The sequence below is a fragment of the Rana temporaria genome, chromosome 2 (genome assembly GCF_905171775.1).
Source record: "Rana temporaria chromosome 2, aRanTem1.1, whole genome shotgun sequence".
NCBI classification, from domain to species: Eukaryota; Metazoa; Chordata; class Amphibia; order Anura; family Ranidae; genus Rana; species Rana temporaria.
The window spans coordinates 168,934,352-168,959,778 of record NC_053490.1 but is presented as its reverse complement, the minus strand read 5'-3'; the positions used below and the strand labels follow the sequence as shown (position 1 = coordinate 168,959,778).

Here is a 25,427-nt window from a genome sequence, read left to right as displayed (position 1 = left end):
CCCAGTCGGCAGTTGATAGAAGAATCACAAAAATAAAATAAATAAAAAATTTAAAATTTCTTCAGGACTCTGGGCCCAAAAGGGAGCCACATCCTTCTCCTCTGCTAGACAGAAGAAACAAAACTGAGCTGCATGCGGGTAAGGGGTTATGACGGGAGGGACCCGCTGTTCCAACTCTGTTAAAGTTACATGTTTTAAGATAACTAACACTGTTCTGCCTAGCCCTCTCCTATGAACAGGAACATAACCCACGTGCTCCAGATTTAAGGAACTGTGTCCGTCCATGTACGATAGTGAAAGGAGATTTTATTTTTTTAAAGTTCAGTTTATAAAAAGTAAATACGTTATTTCAGACACAGCAGTCAGCACATTTAAATGAGTTGTAAATAAAATAAAACATTTATGCTGAAATGACTGTTTACAGGGTATAGGAGACATAATAGTTAACTGATTAAATTTTTAAAAACGATTAAAAATAGATAAAAAAAATCAATCATATAATGTACCTGTAGTTTCTAGTTTCGTTTTTGCATGTCGTTTCCTGTCTCTCTGCTGTACAGAGCAGTGATGGTTTGGAAAACGAAACTTGATCCAAAGGAGGGGGTGCTGTGGGGTTTTAGACACACTGTAATCACACCTCCTTGAAGTTAGTGACACATAGAGAAAGCTCCCAGCACTGTGGTTATCAGGAAACAGCACAACCAGGAAGTGTGAAGATCAGAGAAGAATTACAGCAACTTTGAGAGCAAAACGAACAACGAGGTCATGAAAACAGCACTGCATTAAGGAAGGGAAGCTATTAAGATAAAAAAAAAAATCTTTACAACCCCCTTTAAGATCGGAGAGATTCTAACCTTTCCTGCACTAGCCAACAAAAAAAAAAACACAAAAAAAACTTAGGAGCAGTTAAGCAGGAAAAGCATTACCTTTTTTAAAATCAGAAGAGAATTAGGTTATGCAGTTTTTATCAGAGATCTGGAAACCAAAAATATAAGCAACGTGTATGATCTAGTAATAGAGTAAGCACAGAGATCTATGAACTAGGGTGGTTACACAGAGGTAAAAAAATAAAGTTGCTCTCCAGCTCTCCAATAAAAGTGAAGGGGCTAACAAACAGAAAATGTTTACTCAAGTTGTTCTCTCTGCCCACACCCAAGGTAAAGTGTGACAACAATAAATAAAAGGATTAGAAACATTCCGAAACATTATATTTCATTATTTAGCACTTAAAAGGTTTGTGACATTTACTGGTTGGGAAGTTTTGTGCTTTGCCGATCCCTCAGTCTGCCATAAAAAAAAAAAAAAAAAAAATAAAAATATCTACAAAGAAATAAATAAGCTTTCTAAGAAAAGCAACTCCTACACATTCCCTATTCTCTAGAAGGGCTTATTCATAGTTGTGCTGTATAGAGGGTGACTTACACAACCTGACATGACAGGCTGCAGGTGTCACAGCACTGACGGTATTGATTCTAGGTTGTTTTTATAACACGCTTTGCCTCATTTAAAGCATAAATCCCTAACAAAAAACACAAATTAATTTGCCGAGAAAGACTATTGTTAAGCTCTGACAAACAGATATATTATTAAACAACCAATACCTAAGTCGTGACAAAAAAAAAAAAAAAATCACTGGGGCCCCAACAGGCATCCTGGAGAAAAATAAGATGGCAACTCAAAAGTGGCCTACATGTACGCGCAGCAAAATTTTAAAAGAAAAATTTGTTTTGAATAGAGGGGGAAGGATTAGAATGACAGTTCATGTTGAGTTTTTACCGCTATCCAGGGCTCTGTAAGCCAGATTTCCCTTTGCTTACTTTTGCAATGACAGAAAGATCACACAAGCCTCTCAACCGCGAGTCATTGGAAACGATACGGCCCTATGCTGGAGTTGGTTGTTTGATAAGGACTATTTTCATTTAGGCTTGTGAATAGATACGGTTTACGATTTTTGATAAAATGGTTATGGTGGTAATGCGCTAGGCATTTGCTGCCTCCTGTGCATGTTTTTTTTTTTTTTTTTTTACCATCAATGGCTTCACCACACAAAGTGATGCAAAATCTGCAACAGGTAAGCATGAAGCAATCTAAAAAATAAATAAAAAATTAAAATAAAACATGGCCTGGCTAGACACTTATGCCGCGTACACACGACCGTTTTTTCGGGTTGTAAAAAATAAAGTTTTTTATTAATGTCATTAAAACGATTGTGTGTGAGGGCTCCAGGGCATTTTTCACATGTAAAAAATGGCCATTAAAAATGTAAAACATGGTCTAATTTTTCACAACGTTTTAACGTCGTAAAAAATGGTCAGGTGTGGGCTTTAACGACGTGAAAAAAAACACGCATGCTCAGAAGTTATGAGACAGCAGCGCTTGTTCTGGTGTAACTAGCGTTCGTAATAGGAGTAAGCACATTCATCACGCTGGAACTAGACTGAAACCCGCGAATCGTCTTTTATAAACACAAAATCGGCAAAAGCAGCCCAAAGGGTGGCGCCATCCGAATAGAACTTCCCCTTTATAGCGCCGGTCGTACGTGTTGTACGTCACTGCGCTTTGCTAGAGATTTTTTTTACACGATCGTGTGCACAGCATTGCATGACAATTGAAATTGCATTGTTTTTTAATGGTGTCTGTACATCAATGCAAGTCAGTATGGCATGATTTTGGAAAAAGGTTCTGTACTGCTCTGGTGCAATTCCAGAATGATTTTGATCATAGAATATACAAACCACATCCAAGCTGCACTACATAAATCACACTGTAAATTGGATCAAAATAAGATTGAACCTAGCCTTAAAAAAATCCATTTACAACACTTTCCGGTCTTCAGTTAGCTTTTCTATTATGAGGAGATTATCAATTCAACTCCTTTGCACGGGCATTTAAAAAAAAAAAAAAAAAAAAAAAAAAAAGACATAGAACATAAGAAATCTTGTGACATTTAAATCGAATTTTTGATCAGTAAAATAAGTTTATTTTGTCACAAGTTTCCCATATTCATAGTCAGTCACGGAAATTCACATAGATTTTTTATACCATCTTTGATAACATGACATTGCTCAGTGAAAATGGGCTGACATCTCATTCTGAAAGCATCTTTTGTGCAAGGCCAAAATACAGGAGAAAAAAAAAAAACACTTTAGAACAGAAGATAATAAGACCATTAGAAGCTCCAGGCAAAAGAAAAGCAATTGCCTTTTACACAAAGTGAAGATTCACATCTAAACTGGATTTTCCAGCTTTATATGTGTTGGATCAGAGTGCAGTAACATAAGATCTACTTGTTCTTGAAGTCCTAGGAACTGCTGGAATCCTGGGAATACAGACCAAGAGAAAAATATTAAATGTGCTACACCAGCTGTTATGTTAAAGAAAAATCTGATAGCCAAGGCTCCATGCACACTGGAAGCTAAAAAAGAAAAAAAAAAGCTATAAAAAAACACCAGTAGCTTTGCAGGGAGCCTTTCAACGTTTTTGCAATAGCGTTTTTTTTTTTTTATCCGTTGGGAAAAAAAAAGCTAAACGCTAAAAAATGCTGGTGAGCTGCGTTTGAGCGTTTATTAGCGTTTTTTTCCGCCGAAAAACAGCGTTCAGAAAAAAGCCTATAATCTCCACTGCTCATTAACGTTAAAAAAATGTCCATGTGTGCATGGACACATAGGCTAACATAGAGTGCAGTTTATGGGCTTTTAAAAAAAAAAAAAAAAAAAAAAAAAACACTGTTTAATTAGACTCTGTAAAGCCAGCCATAGACAGTCCAATTTCAATCCACCTATGGGAAGGAAGGAAGGAAGGAAGGAAGGAAGTAATCTGATGGCGGAGCAGGAGGATTTATCCCATCAACACTGACTGTGTTAAGGAAATTGAGCGATGGGGAAGAATCAGGCCAATTTCTATTATACCTGTGACTGAAGGAATGAAAATTGCATAAATGTGTGGCCAGCCTAAGCAGGCACCTTTATCTGCAAGCAAAGATTTCACTTCCACCTGCTGGAGAAATGTGGTACTGCATTTTTTTTCCACTCCGACTCCAGCACAAAGTAATGCAATGGGCGCTGTGGGGATATACAAAAACTATATCCACAATCTAAGGGACCCATTTGGCCCCCTTCATCACGGGGCGCATCCGTTTAGTGGAGTCTGCCAGCTTAGCAGGAGAATGCTCCTTTGATCTCCGCTGAGCCAGCGAATGACAGGTCCGACTCTGCTCACTGAGCAGGGAGGAGCTCGTCAGAACCCTGCTGATGTCTACGGAGAGATCAGATAAGATGGATAGCTATACGTCTGTCGTGAACGGATCGGATGGCTGACATCCGCCTGCCCATAGGAGCCAATGGATGGCCCACTCGGATATGCCTAAAAAAGACCGGCGGACCTGAGCGGGCTTATCGTGTGAAAAGAGGCCTATCAGTCAAAGACATTCTGCTACACGAATAAATCCCTCTGAACTGCAACGTATCAAGTTCACACTTCACAGCAGCTTATCATACATCATCATTATGGGAGGGAAAGAAAAGAAAGAGAATAAAAAGTAAAGAATAAAAAAAGAAAGAACTGCCAGTAAATTCCAGATCTTGGTGGACAGTACAAGACACAGGCTGGATATTCACAGACCTTGTGTTTAAAGCTGCTACCTTCAAGTGATTGAACACTGGCAAAAGCTTTACTGGGCATATTTCTATAACCCCACGAGTCCTCAGATTTTTGGAAAGCAATGCAGAGTACATATAAACAGTGGTGGGTGGCCTGTCTCCAGTACTTTTCTATAACCTATAGAATATATAGGCAAGTCAACATTAAAAATACCCCAACTGTACAGTACAAAGTACAGACTGGTTATTAAAAGGCTCTAGGACAGGGGTCCTCAAACTACAGCCCGTGGGCCACATGCGGACATTCATCCGGCCATCCCTCCTCCTGCCTACTTGTCATGTGCAGCGGGAAACTGCTGTGGCTGCGTCACAGAGCTTTGTGTGAAAAGTTTGGCTGCGCTGTGAAAAAAGTCCCGCCCTCCTCCTAGACTAGCTTGTGTGATAGACAGAACACTGCATCTATCCCACAAGCTGGTCTAGGAGGAGGGTGGGACTTTTTATCACAGCGCAGCCAAAGTTTTTCACACAAAGTTCCGTGACACACAGCGGGAGGTGCCCGCTGTGCATAATCCACGCATTGACTGGTAAGGCTGCAATGATGGCAAGGGAGGCTGCAAGGATAGCGGGGGAGGCTGCAATGATGGCACAGTAAGGCTGCAATGATGGCGGGGGAGGCTGCAATTATGGCTCGGTAAGGTTGCAATGATGGCGGGGGAGGCTGCAATGAGGGCACTTCTGTCTGAACAGACTTTTTCCAGAATGAAACATCTGAAATCTCTAACCAGATCTAGACTAACTGATGCACACTTGCATCACTTGTTACGACTAGCAGTGACAAATATGGAACCGGACATTGACCATCTCAGCCAAAAGCAGGCCCATAGTTCCCATTGAAATGCTAGTAAGTGGGGGGCGTGGCCTGGACATGGCTGAGTGAAGCTGCTTCTTCATCGAGCTCCCGGCCTTGTCCTCCCCTATACCGGCCAAAACACCACTATATCAGGCATGCAATCGGCCAAAAAGCGTAGCAGTAAAGCTACTAGGGTGACCAGATCCAGCGCTCCGTCCGGAGATTTGCACCGGTACTTCCAACACCACCAGCGGATATCCCCGGGAGCCAGAGCAACGGCGCCACGCGGTGCGGCGCCTGCAGCCCGCACAGACACCCTGGAGCGTGGAGAGTGGTCCCTAGCACCAGCGACACCGGACTTACCTTCAGGCTCTCGTGCACCACTGAGCTTGCGGACCTTGGAATGGAATCCCCGTCCTCCTCCCCGGGGGGCTCCCCGGTGGAGAGAGAAATTCGGGCCCTGCTTGAGGCCCTGCCCACGCGCTCAGACATAGAGGCGCTGATCCTCAAACTAGAAGAGACCCACCGTCGGGACTTCCAGGAGGTAAAGGCGGACGTATCATCCCTGGCGGAGAGAGTGACGTCGGGCGAGACATCATTCACGGCCCTGGAGCAGCGGGTGGCGGGCCTGGAGAGAGCGAGAGACCAACATAGGGACACGGCGGTCGCCCTGCAGCTCCACCTGGAAGATGTGGAAGACCGAAGCCGCCGCAACAATCTGCGGCTACGGGGGTTACCAGAGACGGTGGATGCGGAGCACTAGGGGAAACTCCAGGAGCTGTTCCGAGAGGTGCTGGGGGAGCCGCTGGAGGAGATCGAGATCGACAGGGCGCACCGCGCTGTGGGCCCCAGAATGGCGGAACAGGACAGGCCGCGAGACGTGATCTGCAGACTTCTCAGATATGCCCAGAAGGAGCGCATAGTGCGAGGAGCTGGGAACACGAGGAGGTGACGGTGGAGGGAGCGCGGATCACGATCTTGCCGGACCTATCCAGGGCAACACTTAGACGCAGGGCAATGCTCAGACCGGTTCTGGACCTGGCGAAGCAGCTCGGTTTTACCTACCGATGGGGTTACCCACTATCTGTCACCTTTCGGAAAGAAGGTATGGCCTACACCCTGATGACTCCGGTGGACCTACCGGGACTGTTCCGGTTCTTGGGAGCTGAACCTGTATCGGTGCCAGACTGGCTGCAGATCCTGCCGCGTACGATCGGAAGATCGGGGCCTTCCAACTACAGAGCAGCAGCACAGCCGAGACAGCGTAGACAGAACAGACGACGGCAAAGAGCACCATCGGGGAACGAGCTGCAGGGATAGCGTGAGTAGACCCTGCATGATGACCCATTGTTTGACCCCCCCTCTCCATGAAACTGAATGTTAACTACCATGTTCAGCCTGACATCAGGCATACTTTTCTTCCCATCCACGCAGTCGGCCCTGGGCAAAGAAGGAACGGCCATAGACATTGTTAGGGCCTGGCCATTCAACCACTCAGATCCCACTGCGGTTGTTAAATGTTCAGTGGAGGGTGGGGGATGGCAACTAACCCCTGTAGGCCACATAAATATGCCCGGGCTGCAGAGACCCCTTGCCTGACCTGAAGCTGAGGATCCCCTGCCGGGATGAGAACACTCGCCCTCCTATCCCCACCTGACAAACGGGGTGTCCCCCAATCTCCCGCCCCACTAATGGGCACGTTGGCTGTAAGCGGGCCCTGAATGACGTTTGACACATGACCCCCTTCTCCCTGGACATGGCCCGACTGCCGGGGCCGGTCGGCTGTCGGATTCTCTTTCCTCCCCCCGCGCCATGTTGGTCCGGGGGGAGGGGGGGAGTGCATGGACTCTGCTTGGACCTGGAAATGGCCCCCCATTTTGAACCCACGCCCGATTTTTGATGTTAAGCGGGGGGTGGGGGAAGGCAACCAACCCCTGTAGGCCACATGCACATGCACAGTATGAGGAGGCCCCTGGGCCGGTTGGAGATTGGCGCTCCCCTGCTGAGGAAACAGGTCCTCTCACCCTTATACCCCCGTCGGGCAGGGTGCTCCTCGTACTCCCACCCCACAGGGGGTCGTGCAATGATTCGCTCATGTTGGTAACGGGACATGGGACATCACACAACAGTCTCCCTTCAGTGACACTTGAAGCCGCTTCCCGGTGGGGGGGGAGGGAGATGGAGGTTCCCCACCTTCGGACCAGCGGGTATGCAGAGACGTAGCTGAGCCCTCTAGGGGCCTGGGCGATGGCCATGCGGGGGTGAGCTGGGGGACCTGAGGGATGAGGGGGGACACAATTGCACCGGGGAACGCTCGGAAGCTGGGAGAGGGAATGCTGAGCGGCTGCTCGGTGGTGGGGGAATCTTTCACTTGGGGAGAATACCTCGGTGGTCTCCCTGTCCTTATTGGACGGGACGTGGAGGGAGGGAGAGGTAGTGTTATTTAACATAAAGGGGGGGGGAGATGACATGGATCACCACCACTATGCCAGTTCTAGTTAGAAACAGCACCATGTACATAGAGCACACCAGAGGGGCCCCCCTCACAAGGGGATTAATAATCACTCCGTGCTGAGGATAGGAATACACTGCCCTGTTATCTTTGAATTGCTATGATCCATGTGGTGCTGTGTTGTTCCGTTATGCTTGGTTATAATATGTTATGAATAATCTGATGTTATATTGCACCTGAATGTTTGATTGACTTAGATTGCACTGTCAACTTGGGCCCCAACAACACTATGGTCGGGGGGGGGGGGGGGACGGGAGACTCGGGAGCTCGCCTCTGCAGACCCTGTCCTACCCACCTACCCACTTAGGCCTGCGCTCGATTCCCAGCTTTCTCTTAGCTGGAGAGCGCACCCTTTAGCTGTTTTAGCTAACTTAGACTTTTTCCTCTTTAGCCACACACTCTGTTGGTGGCCTCCTAACTTGAATCTTCCCTTTCCCCTACTCCCCCACCCTCCCTGTACTCCTTTACACCCTTCCCCCTATACCAGAGGGGACACACCCCCCACCCCACATCTTCCTACCCCCCGTTTGACCCAGGGGGACATACCCCCCTCCGAGGTTCGCGAGCATGGACAGGCTGACAGTGGTGTCATTTAAACGCCAAGGCCTGAACATCCCAGAAAAGAGGAGAATGCTCCTAGGTGATATGCGTCGCTTAGGCGCGGACGTGATATTGTTACAGGAGACGCATTTTAGGGACGGGAACGTACCTATACTAAAAAGCAGGCAATATCCCACAGTGTACCACTCAAAATATGCGGCAGCGAAATCCAGGGGAGTCTCCATACTGCTCTCAGCTAGAGTACCTGGTCGTGTGAGGACGCTAAATTAGAACACGGAGGGACGATTTCTGTTCCTGAAGGGCAGAACTTGGGCAGGTTCAGGTCACTATAGCGAACCTCTACGCCCAAACGAGCGCCAAGAGACTTTTCTATCCAGACAACTAAAACAGTTAATGAGATTCGCAGAGGGACAACTAATTATAGGAGGCGACCTTAACATTCCTTTAATTCCTGAAGAGGACACCTCGACGGGACTCTCCTCTGCCTCCAGAGACTCCCTGTAAACGCATACACACGACGCTACACTCGGCACAGCTGGTGGACGCCTGGCGCCTTCTCCACCCTGAGAGAAGGACTATACCCTTCTATTCCAAACCCCATACATCCTATTCCAGGATTGACTACTTCCTGATACCCACAGACATCTTTCGGCGGTGGAGGATGTGACGATTAGGATCGATAACTTGGTCCGATCACGCACCGGTCACGCTAGTATATGCTCTGACAGACGCACAGACGGCCCAGACACGTCCCTGGCGACTTAATGAGAGCCTACTACAGGACGCTGATACCATGACAGAGGTAGTGGAGGAGATGAGGCATTACTTTGACTCTAACACCACACAAGACAGTGATGCGGGAGTAATCTGGAAGCCCACAAGGCGGTCGTAAGGGGGATTTTATCAAACATGGGGCCAGACTGAAGAGACAGAGAACAGACCAACTCAACAAACTGCTCGATAAGTTAAAGCTACTAGAAATCCGACATAAGCAGTCCCAGACACCCCAAACGAACTCGGAACCAATTACCCTACCAGAGGTACAGATAGCACTAAAATCCTCCAAACCAGGGAAGGCCCCGGGCCCAGACGGCCTTACGGCCACATACTACAAGACCCTGCTGCCATCTCTGGGGAACCATTTGGTGAGCCTGTTCAATACCTTGGGGACAGAGAGCGCGTTCCATATTTCCCTCTGCAGGCGCAAATAGCAGTGATCCATAAAGAGGGTAAAGACCCGGGTCAATGCAGCAGTTATCGACCCATTTCACTGCTGAACACTGACATAAAGCTGTTCACAAAAGTGATCGCCACGAGAATTCAGAAGTATCTCCCTGGTCTTGTTCACCTGGATCAAGTGGGATTTGTCCCAACCAGGGAGGCAGGGACAATACGACCAAGGTGTTGAACCTACTCCACGTAGCTAATAAAACGAAGTCCCCTGTGTCTTTGTAGGAACAGACGCCGAAAAGGCATTCGACCGGGGTGAGCTGGAGCTTCTTGTTTCGCCACCTTGAGTCACGATGGGATAGGTCAGAAAATGATGAGATGGGATTACAGCGGCCTATACAAAACCAACGGCCAGAGTAAGAGCAAATGGAACGCAGTCAGACCCGTTTCCGATCGCGAATGGGACCAGACAGGGATGCCCGCTGTCACCCCCCTCCTATTCGCCCTGACGCTGGAACCCTTCCTACGGCAATACGGCGGAACCCAAATATCACGGGAATAGAGGTTGGAACAACCAATACAAAGTCTCAGCCTATGCTGATGACATGCTGTTCTCTCTGACTAACCCGTCGACGTCCCTTCCAAAATTTGATGCGTGAATTTGAATCATATGGCAAGCTGTCGAACCTAAAAATTAACCTGTCAAAGTCAGAGGCGATGGGGGTGGGAATTTCTCAACCACTACTGACCCGACTTAAACAAGCTTCACCTAAATGGACGGACACAGCACTAACGTATTTAGGAACAAGGATCCCGCCACGACTGACTAACATATTCCAACTTAATTTCCCTCCTTTACTTAAGACAGTCCAACAACTGTTGAACCGCTGGACCGTTGGATTACATTCCTGGTTCGGTAGGTGCAACATTCTGAAGATGTCCATTCTGCCCAAATTTGTGTACTTATTGCAAGCCCTACTGTGCATGTCCCCTCAGAGTTTTTTAAGCAAACACAGGCCGCGTTTGGGGCTTTCTTGTGGGCAGGAAGCGATTCCCGAGTAAACAAAGCTGTCCTCTCATTACCTAAATTATGTGGTGCCTAGCCATGCCAAACATACGTACGTATTATCATGCAGCGCAGTTAAACCGTCTTATAGACTGGAACCGACACAGCTCGCTCAAACTGTGGCCACAATTAGAGCAGCACAATGTAGCATCATGCTACGACGTGCTCCGTGGTGCCGTGCCCTACAACAAACTGACATACAGCATCATCCACTGATAGGGAATACTACCAAGGTATTATACCGGGACTTAGAGACGCCAAATTTGTTGCACTCCCGCGATTCGGGGACTTTTCAGGCCGCACACTTCAGTGAGATGGGTAGGTGGAAGACGTCACCCAGCTGATGGACCAGTCTGGTCAGTATCAGCTGGACTTTATGAGAGCCGGCCAGCTGGACCACTTCTCAGAACCATCCCCCCCACCACCCACCGGACAGACTCTTACGACTTTGGAGGAGTTGTGCCGAGGAGCCAGGAGCGTTACCCCACGCCCTGTCCTTACTACATACGCTGCTGGTGACCCCCGGTAGAAGGGTATCAGGTCCCTAGCCTTGACAGATGGGAACAAGACTTGGGCTATCAGCTAACACCAGCTAAGAGACAGCAGATACTTACATTTACACATAAATCATCATTTGCACCAAGGTCCAGGAGACCAATTACAAACTGCTGACAAGGTGGTAAGAACACCAGACCTATTGCACAAACTCTTCCCGGACACATCAGACCTCTGCTGGAGGTGCCGATCAGACAAGGGGACACTAATGCATATCTTTTGGTCTTGCCCACTCCTCAAGCCGTTCAGGGAGGGAGTCGCGAATTACACAAAGATTCACGGAGCGCGAGGTCCCAGATGACCCAGCGTACTTCCTACTCCATGCAACCTCTACCCCAGCGCGGGTATACAAAAAGTCGGTGGTGCGCCACCTGCTAGACGCAGCTAAGGCCTGTGTCCCCCTGTGCTGGAAATCCTCCAACCCGCCGACGGTTGCCATGTGGTTACGGAAGGTAGATGAGATCGGGCGGATGGAGGATCTAGTCCTGTCAAAACAAGATAGGGGTGAACTCTACTCCCAGACCTGGCAATTATGGGCTATATTTAAATACTCCGAAGAGGGCCAAGCCCTCAGAGGAGAACCGCTGTCACCCCCTGATCAGAGCCTGCCCCCACACCTGGACACGCGACCCTGACGGCAAAAGCCGCCAAGACAAAAAGAAACCGATGGACAGAGATGCTGGTCCATGCTCGCGAACCTCCCCCCCCCCCCCCCCCACACTCCCCGATCCATTACTTAAATACCTATCCTTATACCTCTCTTCACCCTCTACTCCTGTACTTTTCTATCTCTCCCCTCTTTGTCACGGGACTGCTCACTGAGCAGCACCCAGATCTTTATTTCTATTTTCCTATACTTTACTACACTTAGAAAACGGAAATGGTGGAGGACTGGCACACGGTTCCATAGTACCCGGCTGCAGAAAGACACCACAAGAGCACAGAAGGAGATGAGGGGCTAGCTTTTGAACTGGAGGCGGTGATGCGGGGCGGGTGGCATATAGCCTTCCGTGCCGTACGCTGCCACACCCAGCCGGGGGAGATGTTCCCACGGACAGTTTTAGAGTATTTGCAAAACTTTTCTCTCATGTAACTGTCATGTCTCATATGTATGCCTCCATATGACAACTGTTGTACTGTTTATTTGCTGTGGTCCTTGTGGGCCGGTCTTCTATTTTGTATAAATAAAAAATTAAAAAAAAAAAAAGAAATGCTAGTAAGTTTGTTGATTTAACTTTACTTGTTCTTCATTTTAAATATTGTATGTGTTCCCGTTTTGTTTTTTCACTTCAAAATAAGATATGTGCAGTGTGCATAGGAGTTTAGTCTGGCCCTCTAACGGTCTGAGGGACAGTGAACTGGCCCCCTGTTTAAAAAGTTTGAGGACCCCTGCTCTAGGATGTCCCTCACCAATGAAACCATGGGATAAGCAACAGCAAGGCAAACAGAACAGCGCCAAGAGGCCTAACAAAACAAACCGGGGTCGAAGACCCAACTGACAGTGCAGCTGAAAGAACCTTGGACATCCACCTAGTAAAATTAAGGAAATCTGAACTGAAGACCAGGTGGAAGGCTTTACAAAGCTGGGCAACAGATGCTTGATGTCAGAAAGCCCAGGAAACTAACTGATCTGGTAGAGTGAGCATGGAAAAGCACTAGAAGTACCTTCTCTTTGCGAGCATAAGTCCTTGCAATGAGCAATCTTATCGACCTACCTTAGGACTTGGAAGCAGAGTGTCCCTATTGAGACCATATAAGGGTTCTTTTTTTTTGGCTGTCAGATAGATCCGGACAACAAAAAACAATTGCTTTGGGTGCTTTTAATCAAAAAAGGACTCACAGGAGGTCGATGGCACCTTTTATTAAATCAGAATGGTTTTGTTTGTTTTAATTCCTTTTAGATAACTAAATATATACAAAAACTGTAAAAAAAAAAAAAAAAAAATCCCTTTCTCCTTCCTTTGCTCCTTTTTTTACTGCGCAGTTAAGCCAATAAAAAAAAACCTGAACACATTTATTTAATTATTATTAAAAGTATACCAAAAATTCCAGAAATATTCCAGGGTATCCAATACACTCTTCCAAAAACTAGCTCTATTATGCGTTACCACCTTAGAAAAGGAGGAATTTGGATGCAAGACCACTCTATCCTTGTAAAGAATAAAGAGTCGCTAACTCAAACACGTCTTACAGAGTAGGTCACTTTGCAGGAGAGATCACTAAAGGGAATTTCTGTAATGGGTTTAAATGGTTGTTTCTACAGGCACAAGAAACAAATCAAGGACTCAAGGAAGCACAGAGTGCGGTAATAGGGATTTGATCTACAAGTCACCAGGAATAAAAAAAAATTTTCAAGGGAAAGCAGACAAAACATTTCTAGAACACAATGAATTAGGCCAAAACCTGACTCAAAGCAGAACTAAAAAAAAATAAAAAAATAAAAACACCCGACACAAATCATCTAGGACACAAATATATATCTAATCTTAATCATGTAATATGCAAATGCATGACACAAGTCCTTCCTTCTCTTTTATGGTGGCGGTCCTTCATCTTGGATCGAGTAACAAACACATAATTGTGCATCAGTCCTAGCGTATTGTGAACACAACCTATATTATTCACTCCCAGGGAAAATTATGCTGGTTATTGTTCTGCCTGGTGACTGGTAGCCCTGAATGGAGTAGAAGCTGGGAAAAGATTTATTTTCATGCATGGTCTTACAATTTTGGGTCTCTTTGCTTAAAGCAGATCCTCACCTTTACTGTTATTTTAACTATTTGGTTTGTTCCATGCTGGCCCAAACTAACCATTTTCTATACCAATAGGTGCACCTGCTGGCCACACTGTATAAACCATATGTAGCCTTCGCTACATACAGTAGATTGCTGCTGGAACACAACACAGATGGGAAATTCCCTTCCTACTCCCAAAAGCAAATTAAGACAAGCTGAGCAATGCATAGCCAATCATAGGCAGTTTGTATTCTATAAATGAACAAAGATTCCTCCGATTTGCGAAATCAGAAATCAAGTCACGGCAAAAAAAACAAGACATGAAGTCCAAGGAATTGTCTGGAGACCTCCGAGACAGATTTGTATCGAGGCACAGATCAGGGGAAGGGTACAGAAAAATATCTGCAGCATTGAAGGTACCAATGAGCACAGTAGCCTCAATCATCTCTAAATGGAAGATGTTTGGAACCACTGGAGTGGGACGCCCTGCCAAACTGATCGATTGGGGAGAAGGGCCTTTGTCAGAGTGACCATTGGGTTCTTGGTCACCTCCCTGACTGAGGACCAGCGTTTCTCTGTGGAGAGAGGAAAACCTTCCAGAAGAAAAACCTTATCTGCAGCACTTCGCCAATCAGGCCTGTATGGTAGAGTGGCCAGACAGAAGACACATGACAGCCCGCCTGGAATTTTCCAAAAGGCACCTGAAGGAATCGGAGACCATTAGAAAAAAAAAATCTCTGGTCTGTTGAAACACAGATTGAATTCTTTGGCCTGAATGGTAAGCATCATGTCTGATGGAAACCAGTCACTGTTCATCACCTGGCCAATACCATCCCTACAGTGAAGCATGGTGGTGGCAGCATCATGCTTTTTAGAAGTTTTTCAGCAGCAGGAACTTCGAGACTGGTTAGGATCGAGGGAAAGATGAATGAAGTAATGTACAGAGACTACCTTCTCCAGAGTGCTCTGAACCTCAGACTGGGGCGAAGGTTCATCTTCCAACAGAACAACAACCCTAAGCACACAGCCAAGATAACAAAGGAGTGGCTACGGGACAACTCTATAAATGTCCTTGAGTGGCCCAGCCAGAGCCCAGACTTGAACCCGATTGAACAACTCTGGTGAGATCTGAAAATGGCTGTGCACCGATGCTCCCCATCCAACCTGATAGAGCTGCCCAGCTTGCACACCTGTTAGAGTTGAAAATAGATTGTTTGGGCCTGCTTGGCCCAAACAATCTAGGTAAAGTGACAGTAAATGTGGAGATTAGCTTTAAAACAACTTTCACTGGTTAACCACTTAAGACCCGGACCATTATGCAGGTAAAGGACCTGGCCCCTTTTTGCGATTCGGCACTGCGTCGCTTTAACTGACAATTGTGCGGTCGTGCGTTGTGGCTCCCAAACAAAATTGGCGTCCTTTTTTCCCCACAAATAGAGCTTTCTTTTGGTGGTATCTGATCACCTCTGCGGTTTTAATTTTATGCACTATAAGCAAAAATAGAGCGACAATTTTGAAAAAAATATTCAATATTTTTAACTTTTTGCTATAATATATATCCCCAAAAAATATATTAAAAAATATATATTTTTTCCTCAGTTTAGGCCGATACATATTCTTCTACATATTTTTGGTAAAAAAAAATAATAATAATAAAATCGCAATAAGCGTTTGATTGGTTTGCTCAAAAGTGATAGCGTTTACAAAATAGGGGACAGTTTTATGGCATTTTTATTAATATATATTTTTTTTTACTAGTAATGGCTGCGATCAGCGATTTTTTCGTGACTGCGACATTATGGCGGCCACATCAGACACTTTTGACACAGTTTTGGGACCAGTCATTTTCACAGCGAAAAGTGCTATAAAAATGCACCGATTACTGTGAAAATGACAATGGCAGTGAATGAGTCAACCACTAGGGGGCGCTAAGGGGTTAAATGTGCCCTAAGGCCCAGAGAAGAACGGGGAAGGTTTGTTTACACTCACCTCTCCCCGTTCTTCGGCTCCTGTGACCCAATCGCGGGACACTGGCGTCGATCGGGTCCGCGGGCGCGTTCACGGAGCTTCGGACCGTGACGCTAACACGACCCACAGCTGGGCACTTAAAGGGAACCGTACCTGTACGTGCCTTTGCCCAGCCGTGCCATTCTGCCGACGTATATCGGCGTTAGGCGGTCCTCGAGTGCTTAAAGGAGAAGTATAGCCAAAGCTTATTTGGCTGTACTTGTCCTATTGATCACAGGAGTGCAATTCATTTATGTACTCCTGTGACCCGTTTTCAGCAGAGAGTGGCCTGAAGTCTGCTCTCTGCTGAGATCACCAATGTCAGTCCAGGCACCCCGTCATACCAAGAATGGGAGTCTGGATCCGCCTGACACCCAGCTCAGCCTCTAAGGTGAGCCGCTGAGAATCTGAGATGGCCGCTTCTCCCCCTCCACAGCTCAGCGCAACAAGCAAGGAGGCTGATGAGCAGAAAGCTATGACCGACAGCCTGCAGCCCTCTGCTCACAGAGCTGTGAAAACCGAGCGATCATCGATGTTCGATTGATCGGTTCTCATTGCAGGGGACTGATGCTGCATCCACCTAGGTAAGTATTATTTTGAAAAACAAAAAAACAAACCTTAACTTCTCTTTTAACCCCCTCTTATATAAACATATTATAAAAGACAAAATTGTCCCCAATAAATATCTTTGGTTTACATCCCCTTAAAAGCTAAAAGCTCACAATCCAAAGACCTTTACACATTTTCCACACAATAAAAATGTACATTTGAGCAAGGAACGAAACAAAAAAGGTTTATTTTAATCCACATGATGATTTCAACTTTTGCAGTGGCAGAAATGTGGGATTAGTGAGAATTTTCAACTGTACTGTCCAGGGAAAGCAGAAAATAAACAGGACCCAAATGTGGAGGCAGAAAGGCATTGTGTAAAAGAATGTCAGACTCCCATAGTCCCAGTTATAGAATTAACATGTGCTTTTTTTTCCCCCCCTGTCCGTCCTTTCCTCCTCAGACATATGTCCAAAAAAAGGCATGCATGGGATATAAAAATGTATGGCAGCTAAATAAATCATGAACATAATCTCTGCATGCTGGCAGTATTAGAAACTTTTATAAACCAAAACCACATGAAAGGCTTAGAAATGTTACTCATTCTGGCACCATGCAGAGCTGCAAAACAATGCTGATACACAGAATAAAATAAACCCAAGTAAAAGGGTCCAGACCATCCAAAAGTTTAGAAATAAGTGCCGTTGGTGAGCACTGACTGGCAAATAACACACTGGCTTCTTGCAAATAACAGGGGGGGAAAAATAAAAGATAAAAATCAGTAACCAGGTGGGAGGAGCCAGAAACGTAAAAGACCAGTGTCCCTGGCCAAAAAAAAAAAAAAGGGGAAGCAATTCAACTCACTGACAAACCTAAATGTAATGCCAGTTTTGTGTCGGCTGGTCCTATAAAACCAAACAAAATATGAACTCGTGCCTACAGAGAAGACGTAAAAAGAAGTTGAAAAAAAAACAAATTACTATTCCTAATAACAGGCTGAATACAAATCTGACGTAAATATTCAGAAACCCCATCACAATGAAAGATAAAAAAAAAAAAATCATCCTTTAAAAAGGGAAAAAATTCCATGTTCAAGTTACAAGGGGCGACTTGATGGATTTGTAGGACATTGCACAGCTCTAGAGGCAATAACTGTTGAATTCTCCTCTTGCGAATGCCATCAAGTCATTTCTTGCCTGCAGCTAAAGCATGTGACCTGTTCAGTAAAGGAGGCAGCAAGCAGCATGGTAGAGACATTTGCCTTCACATCCTTGACCTGACCCTGAGATTGCATTTGCATTTTTCTTCCTATACGACACTCTGCACTGCATCCCAACTGTGAGAGTTTAGTGCTTCTCAGGAGCTACGCGTCCCAGTTCCCATACCAATCTCATCAACAATGTCACACGGTGGAATACAGTCCAAAATCATCATCTCACTCTTACACTTGGGCAACTCCAGAGAATTGAATAATGGAAGGAGCCAAGCTAATAAAACGGAAAATATAGCAAGTAGTTGCCACTAGAATGTCAGGAGGGCGTCTCACTGTGGGCAACATCACAGTTCCTCTATTCCAGTTTAAATGTAAGCATCACTATAGTTATAATATTATGGTCACATAATGCCCTCCACTGCAACCTTCTCAAATATAAATCAAAAATGTACAAATGTATTATCTTTCATAACAGATTGTAAGCTCTCAGGAGCAGGCCCTCCTAATCCCCTGCATTGTACTGTAACTGTACTGTCTTCCTTACTTTGTAAAGTGCTGTGCAAACGCTTTTGGCGATGTATAAAGTTCTGTAGAATACAATTTCCAAAGTCGAATCCCTTAGCTATCTAAAATTACAAGCTCTTATTGTCAGGACCCTAGCAGCATTCACAGCTGAAGGCAAAAGGGGCAGAGCCTCATTAGGAATGATTACCAGCCTGAGGAAGGGACCCACAAAATGTTACTGCAGCTTGTGGGCACCATATAGGAGCAGCAGTGTGGGTGGCCAAAAACTGGGCAAGCTATACAATGCAATGGCATGATTGAACAAGTGACCACGTTTTCAGTTTTTGTTACCACAGATATTCTTCAAAAGAATTAGAATGACCTCACTACTGCCACGTTAGTGTGCTAAATTTGTGCAGCTGCTAGCTGATGTGTAACTTCACATTCAAGAACTACCTCACTATTGCAGGTAGTTCAAGCCAATATAACATGGTTAAAACGTTTAAGCCCATAATTCTAGTAATTTATTGCCACATGCCAAAAAAAAAAAAAAAACTTTATTGGGGAAAAAAAAATTAAAATATTGTTAACCACTTCAGTACAAGGCACTTCTATACATTCCTGTCCAGAACAATTTTCAGCTTCCAGCATTATCACATTTTGAATGACGACAATTGCGCAGTCATGCAACACTGTACCCATACAAAATTTTTAGCATTTTTTTCCCACAAAATATAGCTTTCTTTTGGTGGTATTTGATCACCACTAGGGTTTTTTTTTTGTAGCGCAAATAATGAGACAGAAAAAAAAAAAATATACAAGGGGCTTTTTTGTTTGTTAAAAAAACTTTGTAAATAAGAACGTTTTGTCTTACACTGATGGGCACTCATGAGACTGCACTGATGAGGCGGAACCGATAATGAGGCACTTATATGCAGCACTGATGGGCATCCCTGGTGGTCATGGATGGGCATCCTCGATGAGTCTAGACTGATAATCAATGCGCAGATTATCAGATCCCCCATGTCTGGAGAGCAGCCGATCGGCTTTCCTCTACTCGCGCCTGTCAGTGCAAGTAGAGGAAAAGCTGACATACAGCTTTTATCTGGTTTACACTGTGATCAGCTGTGATTAAACACAGCTGATCATGTGGTAAAGAGCCTACGTCATAGCTCGAACGGGCGATGTGGTGTGTCAGACTGCGCGCCCCCGCATGCGCATGATCGTGGCTTATCCTGCTGGACGTCATACGACGCCCAGTCAAGATAACAGAACATCTTTCCGGTCATCATTTTGCTATATGGTGGGCGGGACTTGGTGGTAAATCCTCTCATATACCCAGTATAGTGAACAGCCTCAGACTAAACAAATCCACCTACATAGGTTTTGCTTGTTTATCTGCAGTCTTCTCTTCATCCCTTCAAAAAAAGTGTTTAAATCCTTCTCCATCTGTCAAGAGCACAGAGGAGAGGGCCGAGAGCAGCAGTTACAGTGTGCAAGAGCTGATTGGAGGAAAGGGACACACTCCTTCACACAGCACAATGGAGCTGTGTCGTGAATAGACAAGCTTTGTGCCGAGCTCCCTCAAAAGTTGGGAAACTTCTTAGCGGATAACAGAGTAAGGAAGCACCAGAGTGAAACACCTAGAGCTTTGGGGAGAAACAAGTAAACACTACAGATATATGTTCTTTGTTCAGATTTCATGACTGAAGTTTACAAGCACAAAAACAAAAAATACAAACAGGTATCTGTCTCTTATATAAATAAAGCTCTTGCTGAATAAAAGTTGCAATTTGGCGTGTATATGTGAAATTGTTAAGAGAAAAGGAAGTTTGTGGTGTTGCAAACCCTGGCTTAGTGTGTTGTAGGAGAAGGTGCAATAGCCAATGCCAGGACAAGTATGAAAAAGTAAAAGTCTGGCACACACAACTTGCAGTAAAGTAATGTAGACTTTATATGTCATCCTTCAGTACATAAGAAAATCTGTCATATGAAAAGATTGACATGTTTTAGCCCCAAACTTTGAGCCCTAGTCATTATGACCAAGGCCCAAAGTTTGGGGCTGAAACAGGCCCATCTTTCTACTTGACGGATAACAAATAAAGTCTACATTACTTTAAGTTGTGCCTGTGCAGGACTTCCATTTTTCATGTGTGTAATTATACCACTACTTTAGCAGAACCTGGGATCGCTGGCAGTTTCTATTTCCTCCTTAACCATTTAAGGACCGCCTCCTGCACATATACGTTGGCAGGTACATCGCCTTTAAGAGCCCCAGCCGTGGGTCGCGCGCACGTGACCCGGTCCGAAGACCCAATCGCCGCCGGTGTCCCGCGATCGGTCACAGGAGCTGAAGAACGGGGAGAGGTGTGTGTGTGTGTGTAAACACAGCTTCCCTGTTCTTCACAGTGGCAGTGTCATTGATCGTCTGTTCCCTGATATAGGGAAAGACCATCAATGACATCACATGTCCCCACAGTTAGAAACATATGAGGTCACACTTAACCACTAGGGGGCGCTGTAGGGGTTAACTCCTAAACTGCAATTGTCAGTTTCACAGTAATCAATGCATTTTTATAGCACTTTTTGCTGTGAAAATGACAATGGTCCCAAAAATGTGTCAACCATAATGTCGCAGTCACGAAAAAAAAAAAAAAAAAAAAAAAAAAAAAAAAAAATCGCTGATCGCCGCCATTAATAGTAAAAAAAAAAAAAAAAAAAAAAAGGAAAAGAAAATTATTAATAAAAATTCAATAAAACTATCCCCTATTTTGTAAACGCTATAAATTTTGCGCAAACCAATTAGTAAACGCTTATTGCGATTTTTTTTTACCAAAAGTATGTAGAATACGTATCGGTCTAAACTGAAGAAAAAAATAAGTTTTTTTTATATATTTTTGGGGGATTATAGCAAAAAGTAAAAAAAAAATATATAGAATTTTTTTCAAAATTGTCGCTCTAGTTTTGTTTATAGCACAAAAAATAAAAAACCGCAGAGGTGATCAAATACCACCAAAAGAAAGCTCTATTTGTGGGGGAAAAAAAAGGACGCCAATTTTGTTTGGGAGCCACGTCGCACGACCGTGCAATTGTCAGTTAAAGTGACGCAGTGCCGAATCGCAAAAAGGGGCAAGGTCCTTAACCTGCATATTGGTCCGGGTCTTAAGTGGTTAAGTAAAACTTTTGCTTTTGGTTAGGAGCAGTTTCTTAAAGCGGAAGTTCACCCGAATTTTTTTTTTAAACATTAGATTGATGCTCATTTTGTCAAGGGGAATCGAGTTTTTTTTTGTTTAAATCGAAGCAGTACTTACCTTTTTAGAGAGCGATCTTCTCCGCCGCTTCCGGGTATGGTCTTCGGGACTGGGCGTTCCTATTTGATTGACAGGCTTCCGACGGTCGCATACATCGCGCCACGAGTAGCCGAAAGAAGCCGAAAGTCGGTGCGGCTCTATACGACGCCTGCGCAGCGACATTCGGCTACTTTCGGAAAATCGTGACGCGATGTATGCGACCGTCGGAAGCCTGACAATCAAGTAGGAACGCCCAGTCCCACAGCCCATACCCGGAAGCGGCAGAGAAGATGCATCTCTAAAACGGTAAGTACTGCTTCGATTGTAAAAAAAACACCCGATTCCCCTTGACAAAACGAGCATCAATCTAATGTTAAAAAAAAAAGGTTTTTGGGTGAACCTCCAGCAAACGGCTAGCTGTAATATCCTACTACATGTAGTCAGACAAGAGGTTTGGTTTGTATAAAGGGAAAACAAAATAGAATAAATCGTATAAAGCTTAGAAAAAGAAATACAAAAAGTACTTTTAAACATTTATTCGCAAATATTTTTGTCAGTAAAGTGGAAGATTTGTAGTTTGAAAACCAGAAACAAAGAATTTGGCACAGAACAGAGGAAAAAAGAAAAAGTTACCTCAGACTGTCCTTCCTGGGCACTACTTTCATGTGTAACACGAATACTCTGGTTTGGGAGAAAAGAAAACCATTTATATTAATACTTCCAACACACACTACAATACAGCCAGGCCACAGAAGACACACAAAACTCGATATGTACTAGACATGGAAAGAGAAAGCCAAGACAAAAAAATAAATAGAAAAAGTGCAATTTCCATCACACAACTATTTGATTTCAAGCAAATAGATACATAGACATTTAAATTGATTTATTCACAGTATACTTTATGGCAAATTGGGAGGTTGCAGCATAGCAATTCCCCCATAGACCAGAAAACTTCAGGCTAAATGTATGGCAGGAAGAAAAAAAAAATTGCATGGGCAAAACATTTTGAAAGCCCATGAAAATACTAAAACTGGGTCTTTCCAACCAGGAAAGCAGGAATTTAAAGAAACCAATGTCTTTGAACCAAGTAATATCAGGCTGATTCACTAAAACTGGTGCAACATCTGGGGCAGCTCTGCATAGAACCCAATCAGCTTTGTTATTTTTATTTATTTTTTGGTCAAAGCTTTAAAAGTGGCGTTCCACCAAAAAGTGGAAGCTCAGCTCATCAACCCCCCACCCTACTACGAATGGTGGCGGCAGCACCCAAAAGCTGATGGAAACATCAGCTGGGGTGTCGACATCACTGGATTCCAGGACAGATAAGTGTCCCAATATTAAAAGTCAGCAGCTACAGTATGTGTATTGCTGAGGGGGGGGGGGGGGGGGGCAGAGCTCCTCTTTAAAGCAGGGCTCGACAAATCCCGGGTGCCAGGTCGCCATGGCGACTAGAAATAGGGTCCTGGCGACTTGGCTTGGAAGGGGGGCAAAAAATAAGCAATTGTCAGTTAAAGCGACGCAGTGCCGTATTGCAAAAAAATGGCCTGGTCAGTGAGCAGCCAAATTTTACAGAGCTGAAGTTGTTAAAAAAGATTCCCCTTCTCTATTTGTCCTGTTTACCTTGATCATTGAAAGTAAAAGAAAATCACACATTTTGGGTTCTCCCCAGAAAAGTAAGAGGGGAAATCTTCAAATAGGAACACTAGTTCTGGTGAACTGAGGGTCCAAGAAATTCCCTTGATTTGCAGGGATTTTCTCTTATGGGACAGGAAGGTGAAGGAAATCTCTGCAATAGGACAAAGATGGTGAAGAAAAAAAAAAAATCTGACAGGGGTTATAACACTGCCTTACTCATCCAAAACGAAGAAAAAGGTTTTGCCTATAGTTCTACCTTAAAGGGTTGTAAAGGTAAATGTTTTTTCACCTTAATGCATCCTATACATTAAGGTGAAAAAACATCTGACGGTACCGACCCCCCCCCCCCCCCCCCCGAACCCCCGTTTTACTTACCTCACCACTCGAAAGTCCCGCGCGCGTCCTTGTGATCTTCTTCGGTTCCCAGCCTGGCCGTTGATTGGCTAGGCTGGACGGATTAATAGCAGTGCAGCCATTGGCTGGCGCTGCTGTCAATAACATCCGATGACACGGTGCGCCAGGGGCGGGCCGAGTGATACAGTCGGCGGCTATGCCCGCCGCTGTATCACGGGAGCGCGCCCGCAAAAGCTTTCCACCATGCGAGCTCGCTGGCATGAAGGTGGAAAACTTTTGCGAGGAGGAGCCGAGACAGCCGCCGAGGGACCCCAGAAGACCGGATTCGGGGACACTGTGCAAAACGAGCTGCACAGTGGAGGTAAGTATAACATGTTTGTTATTTAAAAAGAAATAAAAAATTCTGCCTTTAGTGTTCCTTTAACTGAATAAGCTGAGCTACTATGCACAGTTGTACCAGATTTTGCACTCTCCAGTTTTATTGTTCTACATTTCAACATTGTGTCCATTTATCAAGCAGATTTTTCTGACAAAGATAAATCGCGAAATCAATTTGTACAAATAATTGGGCAACTGCTTTATTCACTTGACCTCCAGAAGATTTACCCCTCTTCGTGACCAGGCCAATTTTTGCGATACGGCACTGCGTTAATTGAAGTGACAATTGCGCGGTCGTGCAAAGCTGTACCCAAATAAAAATGTATGCCCCCCCCCCCACCCCCCCCACAAATAGAGCTTTCTTTTGGTGGTATCTGAATATCACTACATTGATTTTTTGTGCTATAAACAAAACAAAAGCAAAACAAAAGCAAAACAAAAAACCCCACTATACTTTCTGCTATAAAAACATATGCAATTAAGAAATATATTAAAAAGGTATTGTAAAGGTAATTTTTTTCCCCTAAATAGCTTCCTTTACCTTAGTGCAGTCCTCCTTCACTTCTCCTCATCCTTCCATTTTGCTTTTAAATGTCCTTTTTACTTCCGAGATCCTCACTTCCTGTTCTTTTGTCTGTAACTACACACAGTAATGCAAGCTTTCTCCCTGGTGTGAGAGTCGTGCTCGCCCGCCTCTCTTGGTCTACAGGAGATTCAGGGCGCCCACTAACACACACCTCCTTTTCTCTATCCTGCAACCGTAGAGAGTGTCCTGACTCTCCTGCTCGCCCCTCAAGAGAGCGGCGCGAGCACGACACTCCCACACCAGGGAGAAAGCCTTGCATTACTGTGTGGAGTTACAGACAGAAGAACAGGAAGTGAGGATTTCTCAGAAGAAATAAGGACATTTAAAAGCAAAAATGGAAGGATGAGGAAAGTGAAGGAGGACTGCACTAAGGTAAAGGAAGCTATTTAGGAAAAACATTTTTTACCTTTATAACCCCCTTTAAATAATCAAATTTTGCTCATAAAAACTATGGAATAGATTGTAAATATTTTTTCATTTATTTTTTATACTAGTAACGGTGGCGATCAGTATCTAATAAAGTGGATTGCTAATTTGCAGTGGACAATCGGACACCAACAGACATATTTGGACACTTTGCGGGAACCAGTGACACCAACACAGTGCTAAAAATATGCATTGTCACTAATCTAATGACACTGACTGGGAAGGGGTTAAACATCTAGGGTGAACCGTGTACCCAGACAGTTTTTTGTGTACTGTATGTGCTGCTTTTATGCAAAACAGGATGCTGCTACCCATACAAAATACCAATGAAAGCTGCCGATTGCATGATCCGAAGACATTTCCCTGAGTGTATATATAGAAAAAATGATCCGCACACCAATAGTCGTTCTTAAAAAAAAAAAAAAAATCTTTATT

General features: G+C 44.7%; 1 protein-coding gene across 2 annotated transcripts in view; it reads right to left on the bottom strand.

The window, feature by feature from the left end:
* Nucleotides 1-25,427, bottom strand: part of UCHL3 (ubiquitin C-terminal hydrolase L3) — a 92,358-nt gene that overhangs the window by 37,824 nt on the left and 29,107 nt on the right. For both annotated transcript variants that reach the window (XM_040341381.1, XM_040341382.1), the window contains one exon: nt 22,244-22,291. In XM_040341381.1, coding sequence (XP_040197315.1) covers nt 22,244-22,291 — 48 coding nt within the window. The remainder of the gene's footprint in view (nt 1-22,243; nt 22,292-25,427) is intronic.